Raw genomic sequence first — 13,718 nt, forward strand, 5'->3', positions numbered from 1 at the left:
AGAAGCTCTTATGACTCTCCCAAATCAATTCCACCATAATCCAAACACATTTTCTAAGTGTATTATTAATGGATGGGAGAAATTAATGGTCATTTTCTTCATAACACCTACTTATTTGTTTGAAGGCCATAAAAGATACTCTTCAATTTTCTTTTGATCTAGACTTATTTCTAATTCCTTCCATTTTCTTTTCTTCACGGCTTAATTTCCCCATTATTTAGCAAAGCTTGGTAGTTTTCTCTACACCCTCTCCAAACCTCCGCACATTTCCTAGGTTGCAAGCCCAAATTAGATCCTATGCTAGGAGAGTGTGGCCGCTGCTGTTTACAGGGGAAAGTAAATTTGCAGATTCTATACTACAGAATGCTGAAAGGGAACTGACTATAGAAATTCATATAAAACAGAAGTTATTATAGGCAATGAACTAGTAAACTTGCTGGGAGCTGAAACTGAATTATACACTTATTTTTTAATCCTGCACAGTGACCTACACAAGTCACCAGTTCCTACTCAAAAGATACTTTTAGCTTTCACTGGTATTCAGACACCACGGTGATACTGAAGGGTTCCTCAGAATGGTGATAACCCGTTGCCGTTGAGTCGACTCCAACTCACAGCGACCCTACAGGACAGAGTAGAACTGCCCCATAGGGTTTCCAAGGAGCAGCTGGTGGATCTGAACTGCCGACATTTTGGTTAACAGCCGAGCTCTTAACCACTGTGCTATCAGGGCTCCTAGAATGGTGACAGAAAACGGAATAAAGGAGAAAAACCAATTCCTACATGTGATGATCTCCGCAGCCGACTATGTTGCCATCAAGTCAGCTCTGACTCATGGCGACCCCATGTGTGCCAGAGTAAAACTGTGCTCCAGACAGTTTTCAATGTCTGATTTTTCAGAAGTAGATCTCCAGGACTTTCTTCCAAGGAGTCTCTGGGTAGACTCACACCTCCAACCTTTCAGTTTGCAGCAGAGCACATTTAACTGTTTATGTCACCTAGGGACTAGTGCAGTAGACTGGTCTCCCTAGAAATACACCCTCTAACTAAACATAATTTCTTAACAAAACTCACTGCTAGAGATTTAACAGGTGTCAGCAACTACACGTTCATATTTCCCCCCAAATAACTCTCATCCTAAAGAGATAATAAGTCACAGGTGGCACTTTGAGTTTTTGATAGTTTGGAAGGTTCAAAAACAAAAGTGTTTTCTAATGAGTGGTCCTCAATTTCATTTACTTGAACATCTCTCCGGAGTCCAGTTTGGGTGGGTAAATGGGACGTGGCCAAGTTGCGCTGTCTTTCCTTGCAGTGCTGCTGCCACCTGGAAGGTGTACAATGACCTACTGGCATCTTGGCGACGCCCCCACTCCTTCACTACACCCATGACTTCTCTCTTAAAATAGAGCTTTTATCCCCCTTCTCTCAATTTAAGGTAAGAAATAAATTTTGGGATTTGTTTTTTTGCTCAGAATACTTTCTTCTCTTGGTATACTCTATGAATGATTCACAAACTACAAACCTAAAGCGAGAATTTTTAACACTCAAACTATGGTAGCTGTTTACCCATTTATATTATCCAGATCAATTTCTACATGCTTATCACATGAATTTGATAAACTGGAATTTTGTTTGGGGAATTTACATAACCAGAAGACTTCACTCAAAGCACCACTTCTGTCCCAAGAGTCAAAAAGCACAATATCATGTTTACTAAGTTACTAGCTCTGTCTGAAACTCAAATTAGTCCCATGGAATTTTCTAAATGGTAACAAGTAGACATATCACAGCCAAAGCAGTGTGTAAAAGCAACTTATTTCTGGGTAGTGGGGCTTCTTTTAACAATACAAAACTTTCTCCTTCCTGGTGGTGGGGAGTGGGGAGAGAACACTACAGAAATAAACACAGCAGATTTCTTCAGAATCACACTGAAGAAACTGACTCAGGTCTTCAGCTTTCTATTAACTGCAGTAAGTACTGAACATGCATTTGAGTTAATCTCTTATAAAGACTAAGGTCTGCCCTCTGAAATGTGATTTTACAATTTCACAACTTTTACATAGGAATGTGAGGTCTATTCTATTAACCTAAACCTAAATGTGAACTCAGTTGAAAATTTAGGGTACTGAAACATTAAGATTTTCCTTTAGCAGTTTCTAAGTATTCCAAATGCAAGTTGGAAAGAGTTATTTAAATAGTTATTAGGCTATATTTTGGGACAGATGATCCACAAAACAAACGTGGCCATGAAACAAGTTTTTAGTTCCGTTGATAATTTTCCTCTTTGGACCTCAGGTGCACAAACTGGATTCATCATAATAGGTGACACTGGAACCATTCTCCCCACTTTCATTTAGTTTTACTGATGTAAAATGCATTTGTAAATCTATCGCCTAAAACAGAAGCTAAGAACCTGAGAAAACCTACATCCACCATGTGGTAAGCCCAGTTCAGTACATTTACACAAATTACATATTAAACAAGCTTTCCCAGTGTTTGAGATACTCTACAGAGATCATAACATGATTTGAAATAAGCTCAACAGCAGAGAGATGCTTTCAGTTAAAAATACTCATTCTGTCAATATTTTGAGATAGAGTGTTGAGCCTATAACTTTATGAAAATAATTGTTTTGAGAACTAGAAAGATTGCAGTGCCACCTCCTACTACGTACAAGAAACACCTCCTAATCCTACTTTGGAGTATGCTATTATAAAATACTTTGAATTCTAAGATTTCAATGATTCCCAAGCACTGAACTCCAGAGTAGGGAGGGGGATGGCAGAAGATTACAGTTACTTCTGTGGCCATTTTCATATTACAAATGAATTCTAGTTTTTTTGAGTTAACAATCTTTTACCAAAGTAACCGGAGATCAAACCCTTGGGGCAATGTGGCTCCTCCATCTCTTTGTATTCTGACTATACACAGCAGGCCCTGGGCAATCTTCTGATGATAACAGGTTCTCTAACAAACAAAGGCGGCTGGAGCCTCCTATGCATTGTGAAGCATTTCACACTGCACAGATGCACACTGGGACGAGCCAAATGCACGCATGGAAATGGAGCAAAAGGAAACAGAAACGTGGTGAAAGACAAAAACAAAAACCCAGTAGAGCGAGAAAGCCACAATAATCATGGCTCACCTGGGGATTTGGCTGCAGAATAGGTACTGGAGTAGAGGCCACCCCTCTTTACTGTCCACATTCAGTAAACACAGAGGAGGAGGAGACAGTAAGGAGAGCAGTTATCAGCAGGTCTAAACATGTATACAAAAGGGTCAAACAGCCTGCCCTAAAGAAAGAGGGGTGGGATGAAGGACACCCAGAGGTTAAGCGGGATGTCCAAAAAACTCGGTCACTTGTAAGTTTGATGCTTGAGACAGTTGTTAAGGATACTATTATCAAATATTCTAAATATCTCTTATGTAAAAATATGTTTTTTCCATAATTCTTTCCTTAATGGGAAATGATAGCAGCAAACGTTATCCTTACTTACTATACACAAATCTCACAGAATCAATATGTTAAGATCTTTACGTATGTTTTTAATTTTTAAAATGCCAAAAAGGGTAAAAATTATGATAAAAAGCTATAGGCTTAGGACCTGAAAGAAACTGAATTATAGGTAACACTGATTTTAAATAAGTAAAGTAGTACTTTCCAACAGGAATCATTATTAATGTCACATTGTCTGATGAAGGAAAAACCAGTGGAAATTTATCAAGTTAATACACTCCTGTGTGTATGTGTGTGTTTTAAACCAATATAGGTATGTTAAGAAAAATAAATATCCACATCATATCATAACATGTAATTCAAAATGCAGTACACAGTGGTCAAAACAGAAAATGTTTTTATGTAAATAGCAGAAGAGTCTAGACAAAAATGTTGTTCTTGACAAAATGTGTCAGACCCAAAGCAAACAAGTCTCTCAGGAGACTTCATTATAACTCTGAGTAACAGACTTAACTTTTTGGTTTAAAAAGACACACACACACACACACACACGCACGCACGCACGCACGCACGCACGCACGCACGCACGCACGCACGCACGCACGCACGCACGCACGCCATCTATATGCTGCTTTGGAACCTGCTGCGCACGAGCCTGACAAAGACGACTAGCTAGCTCATACTAATTAAAGGACACTATAGATGAGAATGACCTGCTTCTTCTGTGACCATCCATTCTTTTTCTATTTACTACCTGAGGCTGGTGATTTGCTGCGTCGAGAGGGCCCAGGGCTTTTGGATCCAGAATATTTAATAGCTGAAGAACGAGAATAAGATGACTTCAAGACACGGCATTCTAGAAAGGAATAAAAGTGCACTAAATAAATCTGGTTTTAAAACTAACCACAGGCAGATTCCACCTGATAGTGGTTCACTGCCTAGAAGCGTTAACTGATAATCTCTTTATTACTGTTCAACAACTTTAATATACAAAGTAAGATCCCAAAAAGTTCATACCTGAAGTTATCTTTATCATTATCATCTTTATCATTATTCCAGAAACAGTTCTTACTGACATACAGAAATCCCAATGTTCTCACTTGATACACACACACACATCCACAGCCTAATCTAAAAAATCCAACTATTCTTTTTTCAATCAGTAGCATTCACAGGCAAAGACTACAATTTTATTATTCTCTCCAACTTCTTGATCATCTTATTTTGAAGGGACATGGGCCTCTGACTATGAATTCCTTACTATCTTATTTTCCATCTTCCCCGTGTATGGACCATCAACAATGAGGAGACCGGCTTTAAACAGTAACTCTGGTCTTTCTATAAATTACCCGATAAAATAACATTTAGAGTGTAGGCACTAATAAGAGCTAAGCCAGTCAATTTTCGTTTGGATAGTTAAGAACAGGGATTTTAGATTTTAGATGCAGATTTTAGATGAATCGTGGATTTGCCATTTGGTAACTGGGGGACCTGTTAGTTTGGTTAACAAGCCTCAGTTTTGTTTTTTTCTCTATGAAATGGGGATAGGATTAGAATCTGCTTCACATTGTTATTATAAGAATTAAATTAGATACATATTGTCCGTAATTTACTTTATGAGACTTAAATTTATGCAGAGTGACTTAAATTTATGCAGTGAGGAGAAAAAAAAATGGGTTGCTTAGTTTTAATCTATACCCCAGGGGTTGTAAATTAACATGTGAAGTACACTAATCAGGAATATACACTCCGGGTGGGGAGGCTAGTTAGCATTTGAAAGGCTCTAATCAAAACCTCACACAGAGGGAGCTTGCAACTTCTGCGTAGTTAATTAGCATTATGGGTGTTAGAAAGTACTCCACTGTTCAAAGGAGTGGTGTGTGGATTGGTTAGAAACCTCTTAAAAGCATGTCACTCTTTTGTGCGTAGGATATATAGATATGGCAAGCCAATACCTAGAACTTCAGAAATGCACCCCAAGTTTAGGACTCTGAGCCAGTCCTACATGGAACTCTTAAAGGAAGATTTTGTTGCTAAACTACAATTGTTGTTGTTGGGTGCCATCAAGTTGATTCCGACTCATAGTGACCTCATGTGACAGAGCAGAATTGTCCCATAGAGTTTTCTTATGGAAGCAGATCACCAGGTCTTCCTCCTGTGGAGCCTCTGGGTGGGTTCAAACCACCAACCTTTTAGTTAGCAGCTAAGCACTTGATCATTGCACCACCAGGGCTCTTACACTACAATTACGTTAGCGGAATTCTATGGCTACAATACTAATGCCTACATTTTTAACGGATTTTTAATGCAAGATGTTGTCAGAAACCTAAAAGGACTGAGAGTTGGGACAGCACAACTTTCTAAAAAAGCGTAATTTTTAAAAAAGCTTTGCTTGCTACTACATGTACCTAGGTCTGAGACTTGTTTTCACTGTAAAATTTATCACCAGATGGTGGTGGTATAATAACAATAGTATCATCATTAACAACAACAACAGCAGCAGATGACACTTACATATTACTTACTATGTGTCAGGCACAATTCTAGGTGCTTTATATATCTGACAACCACCTTATGAAGCAGTCACTATTTTCATCTTCATTTTGTAAAAGGTTAAACAGCTTGAGATTCAGGGAGAAGAAACATACGGCTCTCACCTATCTCTATTAGAAGCCATCAACATCGATAGCCAACAACAAAAAGCTACAATAAAAAAACTACCAATGCCCCAACTAGCTTAGATAAATTTGCAACATACATGCAAAGCACTGAGTACAATGCCTGGTACATACGTCCCCAAACCAAACCAAACCCACTGCCTTTGAGTAGATTCTGACTCATAGCGACCTTACAGGACAGAGCAGAACTGCCCCCATAGGGTTTCCAAGGCTGTAAATCTTTACGGTCGCAACTGCCACATCTTTCTCCCATGGAGCATGTGGTGGGTTCGAACTGCCAACCTTTTGGTTAGCAACTGACCATTTTTAATACTACTGCTCAATAAATGTTTTATTATTCATTATTAACCAATTAACTTGATAACATAGAAGATACCATTAATTGCAGTGTCTCAACTTTCAAAATGACAAGCATCAGCATCAAAGAAATATTATGAGCTAGAATTAAGAAAGAAGTAAAACATAGATGATACGTAAATGCATACTTCGGTCAACCTCAATCATTCACACAAACGGGGGAGGACATCAGCATACCTGAAACCAAACCCGTCATCATCAGGTTGATTCCAACTCACAGCGACCCTAAAGGACACAGCAGAACTGCCCCAAAGGGTTTTCAAGGTTATAATCTTTATGGGGGAGACCTACTGGTGTAGTGGTTACGAACTCGGCTACTAACCAAAAGGTGAGAAGTTTGAATCCACCAGCCACTCCTTGGAAACCCTATCGGGCAGTTCTACTCTGTCCGTCCTATAGGGTCACTATGAGTCGGAATCGGGTTTGGGGTTTTTCTTGGTTTAATCTGTATGGGAGCAGACTTAGCATAGATAATACAAAAGGACATTATCTGTAATCCTTCAAGGACTTTCCCAGTGGAATTACTAGGTTAAAGAAGGGCCAGTCCAGTAGAGTACCAAACCAAACCCTTTGCCATAGAGTAGATTCTGACTCATAGCAACCCTACAGGACAGAGTAGAACTGCCCCGTAGCATTTCCAAGGCTGTAAATCTTTACGGAAGCAGTCTGTCACATCTTTCTCCTGCAGAGCGGTTGGTGGGTTCAACTGTTTCAGTTCAACATTATCAATACATTTAAAGCAGTAAATTGTTCTCGTTGTCGTTAGTTGCCGTTAAGTGGATTTTGACTCATGGCAACCCACGTGTGCAGAGTAAAACTGCTCCACAGGATTTTCAAAGCTGTGACCTTTTGGTAGCAGATCACCAGGACTGTCTTTCAAGGTGCCTCTGGGTGGGTTAGAACCACCAACTTTTTGGTTAGTAGTCAGACACTTAACCATTTGTGCCACCCAGGGACTCTTAAACAGGTATAGCCAGCCACCATTCTAGAAGAAGGCAGGAAATCCAATTGAAAGATAAAACAATGCAATAAGGAGAGATGGAACCAAACCGCTAAAATGTAAACTAATTGAATTTGTTTGTTTGACAAGTAGGCAAATGCTTTCATTTTATTATCTATTTTTATTAGCTCAAATACAGCACTGCCAATGTCATCTTCCTTCAACATTCCAGATCACTAAACCTTAAATCCCAAGTCTTCATTTCCGTAGTTACAAAGATGGCCAAGAGGTCAATGAATTGTCTTACCACTATGGTCCAGAACAAAGTCATCTTGGGCATAACGGAATTTTTCGGGTCCGCACGCAATAAAAACATCATCATCACCAAAAAAGTCTTGCAGACAAGTAACCTGGAAAAAAAAAAATACTATCACATCCAAGAAATCAACTAGAAACATCAGAAGTGGAAAAAAAAAATAGTAAAATAAAATATATTGTCAAGCCTCACATAAAATACTGAGCTGGAAGGAAAAGCTGTTTAATATCACGCTACATTTCCAAGCACTTTAACCTTCAAAGAGCACCTTCCCACACTTGCTCGTGACCTCAGAACAATAGCGTGAAGGACTCATGGTAGGCATCAATGTCCTGTTTCACAGGTGAAGACAAGCACATACACCTAAGGTTAAGTGATTTGTGCAGGGGCCCTGATCAATTGGTGGCAAAGCTGGGGCTCAGTGAGGCCTCTGCTCTCTGGTTAGTGCTCTTTTCGGTTCCATCCTTCTCACTCTCCCAGCAACTCCATGTCCCAGCTATGTGACCTTGGGCACAACTTAGCCTCTCCGCACCTCAGGTTCCTCAACTGTAAAACAGTGCCTAAAAACAAGCTAACAGATGTAACTCTTAACTTGCAACAGGGCCTAGCATTTAAGTTCTGTGTTTTGGCTCTTGTCCCCATTACTACCACTATCATCACCATCAAGGTCAAAGGAAGATTTTCCATGAAGCTAATGAGGCTTAGGAAACCCTGGTGGCATAGTGGTTAAGAGTTCAGCTCCTAACCAAAAGATCGGCAGTTCGAATCCACCAGGTCCTCCTTGGAAACCCTATGGAGCAGTTCTACTCTGCCCTACTGCGTCATTATGAGTTGGAATCAACTAGACGGCAACAAGTTTGATTTTTGTTTTTTTTGGTTTTAATGAGGCTTAAGCTCCAGGGTCCTCCCAAGGCCTTGTACCTAAATTTGTAGTTATTATTTCGCATTCTTGTTTTCAAAAAGGGCCCCTATAATATATCAGTTTGAGGCCTCACAAAAAATGGATCTACCCCAGGGAGCACATTCATCCATTTATTTCCTGTGATGCCAAGAACTGTCTTCCAGGGCTTTGGACTTAGTGCAGCTCCAACTGATCTGTTTTCAATAGGTAATTTCAACAGATAATACTTTTTTTTTTTTTTAAAGTACTCCATTCCCAATAATAATAATAATAAAGTTGGAAAACCACTGCTCTGATACTTGGAGGACTGAGTGATCTCAGTAATTCCTTAAGTCTTTCTGATCACTATTTACCTTTTTATTATTTATTGTGCTTTAGGTAAAAGTTTAGAGTGCACATTAGGTTCTAATTCAAAAATGTGTACACAAATTGTTTTGTGACATTGGCTGCAATCCCTGCAATGCATCAGCACTCTCCCCTTTTCCCTTTATACCTTGTGTTCCCTGTGTCCCATTCATCCGGTTTTCCTGTCCTTTCGCGCCGTCTCATCTTTGCTTTTCCGAAGGTGTTGGCCATGTGGTCTCATATACTTGACTGAACTAAGAAGCATGTTCCTCACATGTGTTCCTGTTTGTTTTATAGGCCTGTCTGATCTTTGGCTGAAAGGAGGACTTTGGGAGTGACTTCTGTTCTAAGTTAGCAGGATGTCTGGGGGTCATAGTCTCGGGAGTTCCTCCAGTCTCTGTCAGACCAGCAAATCTTTTCTTTTTTAGGGAATTTGAACTTTGTTCTACATTCTTCTCATGCTCTGTCCGGGACCCTCTATTGTGATCCCTGTCAGAGCTGTAGGTGGTGGTAGCCAGGCACCATCTAGGTCTTCTTTGCTCAGGCTGATGGAGGCTGTGGTTCATGTGCTCCATTAGTCCTTTGGACTATTATTTTCCTTGCATCTTTGGTATTCTTCATTCTCCTTTGCTCTGGACTGGATGAAACCAACAGATGTATCTTAAATGGCCGCTCACAAGCTTTTAAGACCCCAGACCACTATTCACCAAAGTAGAATGTATAACATTTTCTTTATGAAGTATGTTATGCCAGTTGACCTAGATGTCCCTGAGACCATGGTCCCCAGCCCTCAGCCCCAGTAACTCGGTCCCTCAAGGCGTTTGGATGTGTCTAGGAAGCTTCTGACTTTGCCTTGGTCAAGTTGTGCTGACTTCCCCTGTATTGTGTGCACTACTTTTTATTGTAAGAAATAAATATCAGTATGTTGTTGTTTGTAGGTGCTGTAGAGTCGATTCCAACTCAGCAACTCTATGTGCAACAGAACGAAACACTGCCCAATCCTGCACCATCCTCACAACCATTGCTATGTTTGAGCCCACTGTTGCAGCTACTGTGTCAGTCCATCTTGTTGAGGTCTTCCTCTTTTACGGTGACCTTCTATTTTACTAAGCATTATGTCCTTTTCCAGGGACTGGTCCCTCCTGATAACATGTTCAAAGTGCATGGGACAAAGAGTCGCCATCCTCTCTTCCACGGAGCACTCTGACTGTACTTCTCCCGAGACAGATTTGTTTGTTCTTCTGGCAGTTCATGGTACATTCAATGTTCTTCGCCAACGCCATAATTCAGAGGCATCAATTCTTCTTTGGTCTTCCTTATTCATTGTCCAGCTTTCACATGCATGGTGACTGAAAATATCATGGCTTGGGTCAGGCGCACCTTAGTCCTCAAAATGGTATCTCTGATTTTTAACACTTTAAAGTGATCTTTGGCAGCTGGTTTGAAATAAGTCTCAAAATAGACTTGAAAAACAATGCTCTAGAGAGAAGATCATGGTGATCACACATGTTACAGAGTAGGACTGCTCCACAGGGTTTTCTCAGCTGTAATCTTTAAGGAAGTAGATTGGCAGGACTTTCTTCCAAGGTGCCACTGTGTGGGTTCAAACCACCAACCTTTAGGTTAGCAGCCAATCACAAACTGCTTGCTCCATGAGCTGGAATCGAGTCAATGGCAACAGGTTTGGTTTTGTAGAGATCCAAATGATGTACTTTTTTCTGCAATGTCAAAAAGTGAAGCAGGCATGGATACTGCCCATTTGTTTCAATTCTCATCAAGCAAGATGTGGCTTCTGTGCTTCAGTGAAGCTCAGCTCAGGCCACTGTCTAAGACTTTAAGGAATCGTCGCATTTTTCATCTTTCCTGTTAAACCCACTTCTCTTCTGTTCTTCATCGCAGCTGGTAATACCTCGTACCCATCCACCTATGCTAGAATCCTCAGAGTCATCCTTTTACCTTCTTCTCCAACCCCTCACATCCAGTCACTTTTACCTCTTACATGGCTCTTGAATATTTCTATTCTTAATCCTTGCTTCAGGCTCTCCCTCTCTCTTGCCTGGACTCCAGCCATAGCCCTGTAACAGGTGTTCTTGCCTCGTCTTCCAGTACTCCTCTTGTGCCAGTCATTATCCTTCTCACAGTACCAGGGTGACCACACACCACTTAAAGCCCTCAGTGGTTCCCCTTCATTGACAAGATGATGCTCCCTCACAGGGCACATATGGCTGACCTTGCCTGGCTCTCTAGCTTTGCCTCTCGTCATTCCTTCTCTGCACTCCCTCCTCGGCCACATCAAGACCAATTTGTGTTCTCCACCTGTGCAGTGCCCTTATTCTTTAAATAGCTTTATTGAGATATAATTCACATACAATTCACCCATTTAAAGCACATAATTCAATGGTTTTTAGTATATTCAGAGTTGTTCAACCATCACCACAATTTTTCAGAACATTTTCGTCACCCAAAAATAAACCCCATGCCCATTAGCAGTTACTCCTCATGACCCCTCTCCTCATCCCTGTTGTTACTGTTGTTAGCTGCCATCAAGTTTTTTCTGATTCACGGTCACCTTATGTGTAACAGAAGGAAACAGTGCCCAGTCCTGTGTCGTCTTCACAATGGTTAGTAGTTGCCCATTGTTGCAGCCACTACGTTAATCCATCTCATTGAGGGTTTCCCTCATTTTCTCTGACCCTCTACTTAACCAAACATGATGTCCTTTCCTAGAGATCGATCTTTCCAGATGATGAGTCTAAAGAAGGAGGTAGGTTTAACAGAGGGTAGAAAGAGACGCACTGGAGACACTGAACACAGACAACTCTTTCAAGGAATTTTGACTGGAAAGGTGGGCAGAGAAATGGGGAAATGAAGAAATAAAAGTTACTAAGCTGTTGAAATGATCCAGTAGAGAGGAAAAAACTGGTGACACAACAAAGAAAGGGGAGAATTGCTGGAGCTGCAATTAGTAAGTGAGAGGGGATGAGTTCAGTGCATAGGTGAAGGAACTGGCCTTGGATGAGATGATAGTCTTCCACAGTAAAGGAAGCAGAAGCTGCTAGGTGGGGACATGTTGTGGTGGGACCAGTGGACATTCTCTGATTGCTTCCTGCTTCACTGAAAAGACTGAAGCAAAGTTATCAGCTGAGAGCGAGGCTGGGGGAGGAAATGTAGCAGGTGTGAGGAGAGAGGAAAGGTGTGACATTGCAATCTAGGAGAGTAGGGAGAGTGAGTGGGGAGAGAAATATGACGTGACTGCAGGCAGAATCAGGGGTGCACTTGAGGTCCCACAGTCTGCATGATAGAAATTCCCAGTTATAAAGCTAGAAAGAAGTTATCCGACCTACACAGTGCTTTAGAAAAATCAAAAACCTTTTAGGCTAGAGTGGTTAATATTTCATGGGGTTGCATCTACCAAGATAGTAGAAGGAAACTGATATGAACACAGATGATATCAGAAGTCCACCGTGAGACTTCTGGCAACATGGCGCTCTAGGCAGAAGCACCACGCCGTCCCTCCACAGCAAAGATTCAAAACACTAAGCCAAACAGAGAAAATCCTGAAACCCTAAAACATCAAATGAAGAGATAAAGAACTCAGTCAAGCACCAAATGGAGTGAGAAAACTGACAGAGAACGGAGAGCGAGGAGAGATTCATGCAGAGGTCCCCTATCAGCTAATACAGCAAGGATCTGCCATCGTGGACTCCTATTGGAGACCAGCAAATAGGGGATACGAGAAAGCAGCTTCAAGGAACTTCCAGCAGGAGACAGAACAACCAGTAACTGGTGATATACACTTTCCCACCCTCCACCCTTCTTCACCCCCACTCGGCCTCCTCTGCTTCCCGCGGCCACAGTCTCTAGGACAGGAAGCACCGGCTGCTTGGATTCCAGCCGCCCACACTGGCTGACTTCCTGTGTGCCGTTTGTTGGCTGCTGGTGTTGCTTTTTTCCGCTTCTTTTGATTTCTTCCTTATCTCTCACCGCCTCCCCCTCCTTTCACTCAAATACCTGGCTCCATGCACCATCTTTGCTTCTTCCTGGGGGGCTGCGGAGCTCCGTTCGAGTGTGGCACTGCTTCCTGGTCTGGGCTGTCACACTGGAGGGATCCTGGGGCTTTTGTTTGTTTGTTTGTTTTGAACTGTTCGTTTGTTTTCTTTTCCTTTTCTCAAGTTGGGAGCCCGTTCTAGCTGGGCAGTGCTACACAGCTTGGGACCTACCCCTTCAGCTTGCGCAGACAAGCAGAGGGATCCCTGAGAGCATTTCTTTTTTTTTGGGGGGGGGTTGTTTTTTTCTGGTTTTGGGGGGGTTTTTCTTGTTCTTTTTTTTTAATTTGTTTTGTTTTCTTTTCCCTCTTTTTCCCTTTTTGTCTTTCTTCACTACTCAGTTTCTAGTCTCTCTATACCTTCCTTCTCTTCCTGTCCCCTGAATACCTGGCGCTGAATTCCTCCATGCCCTCTAGCTAGGCTGTACTGCAACACCTGGGAAAAACCTCCCCAGACCTCATACCACACCAGTGGGATCCCTAGGAGCTTTGATATCCTTTTTTCTAATTTTTATTTATTCATTCTTTTCTTTTTTCCTTCTTCCCATTGTTGTTTTTCTCCATTTCATAGTCTCTCATCTCTCCACTCCAATGCCAAGCTCCCCTAGCATTCTTTTTTGTTTGTTTGTATGTTTTTGGCTCCTGTTCCTCTCTCCTCTCTCCCATACCCATCTTAGCT

At 41.4% G+C, this 13,718-nt stretch overlaps 1 protein-coding gene across 3 annotated transcripts in view; it reads right to left on the reverse strand.

Annotated features, from left to right (window-relative positions):
• The window catches only part of DCLK2 (doublecortin like kinase 2), a 217,033-nt gene that overhangs the window by 66,985 nt on the left and 136,330 nt on the right, over positions 1-13,718 (reverse strand). For 2 of the 3 annotated variants that reach the window (XM_004378832.1, XM_004378833.1), the window contains exons 3-4: positions 7,740-7,842; positions 4,212-4,313 (exon numbers count right to left, since the gene is read on the reverse strand). In XM_004378832.1, the coding sequence (XP_004378889.1) occupies positions 4,212-4,313; positions 7,740-7,842 (205 nt within the window). Of the gene's footprint in view, positions 1-3,145; positions 3,197-4,211; positions 4,314-7,739; positions 7,843-13,718 lie in introns of all 3 variants that reach the window. The other variant, XM_004378831.1, reaches the window with a different exon arrangement.

Source organism: Trichechus manatus, unplaced genomic scaffold, assembly GCF_000243295.1.
Source record: "Trichechus manatus latirostris isolate Lorelei unplaced genomic scaffold, TriManLat1.0 scaffold00059, whole genome shotgun sequence".
NCBI classification, from domain to species: Eukaryota; Metazoa; Chordata; class Mammalia; order Sirenia; family Trichechidae; genus Trichechus; species Trichechus manatus.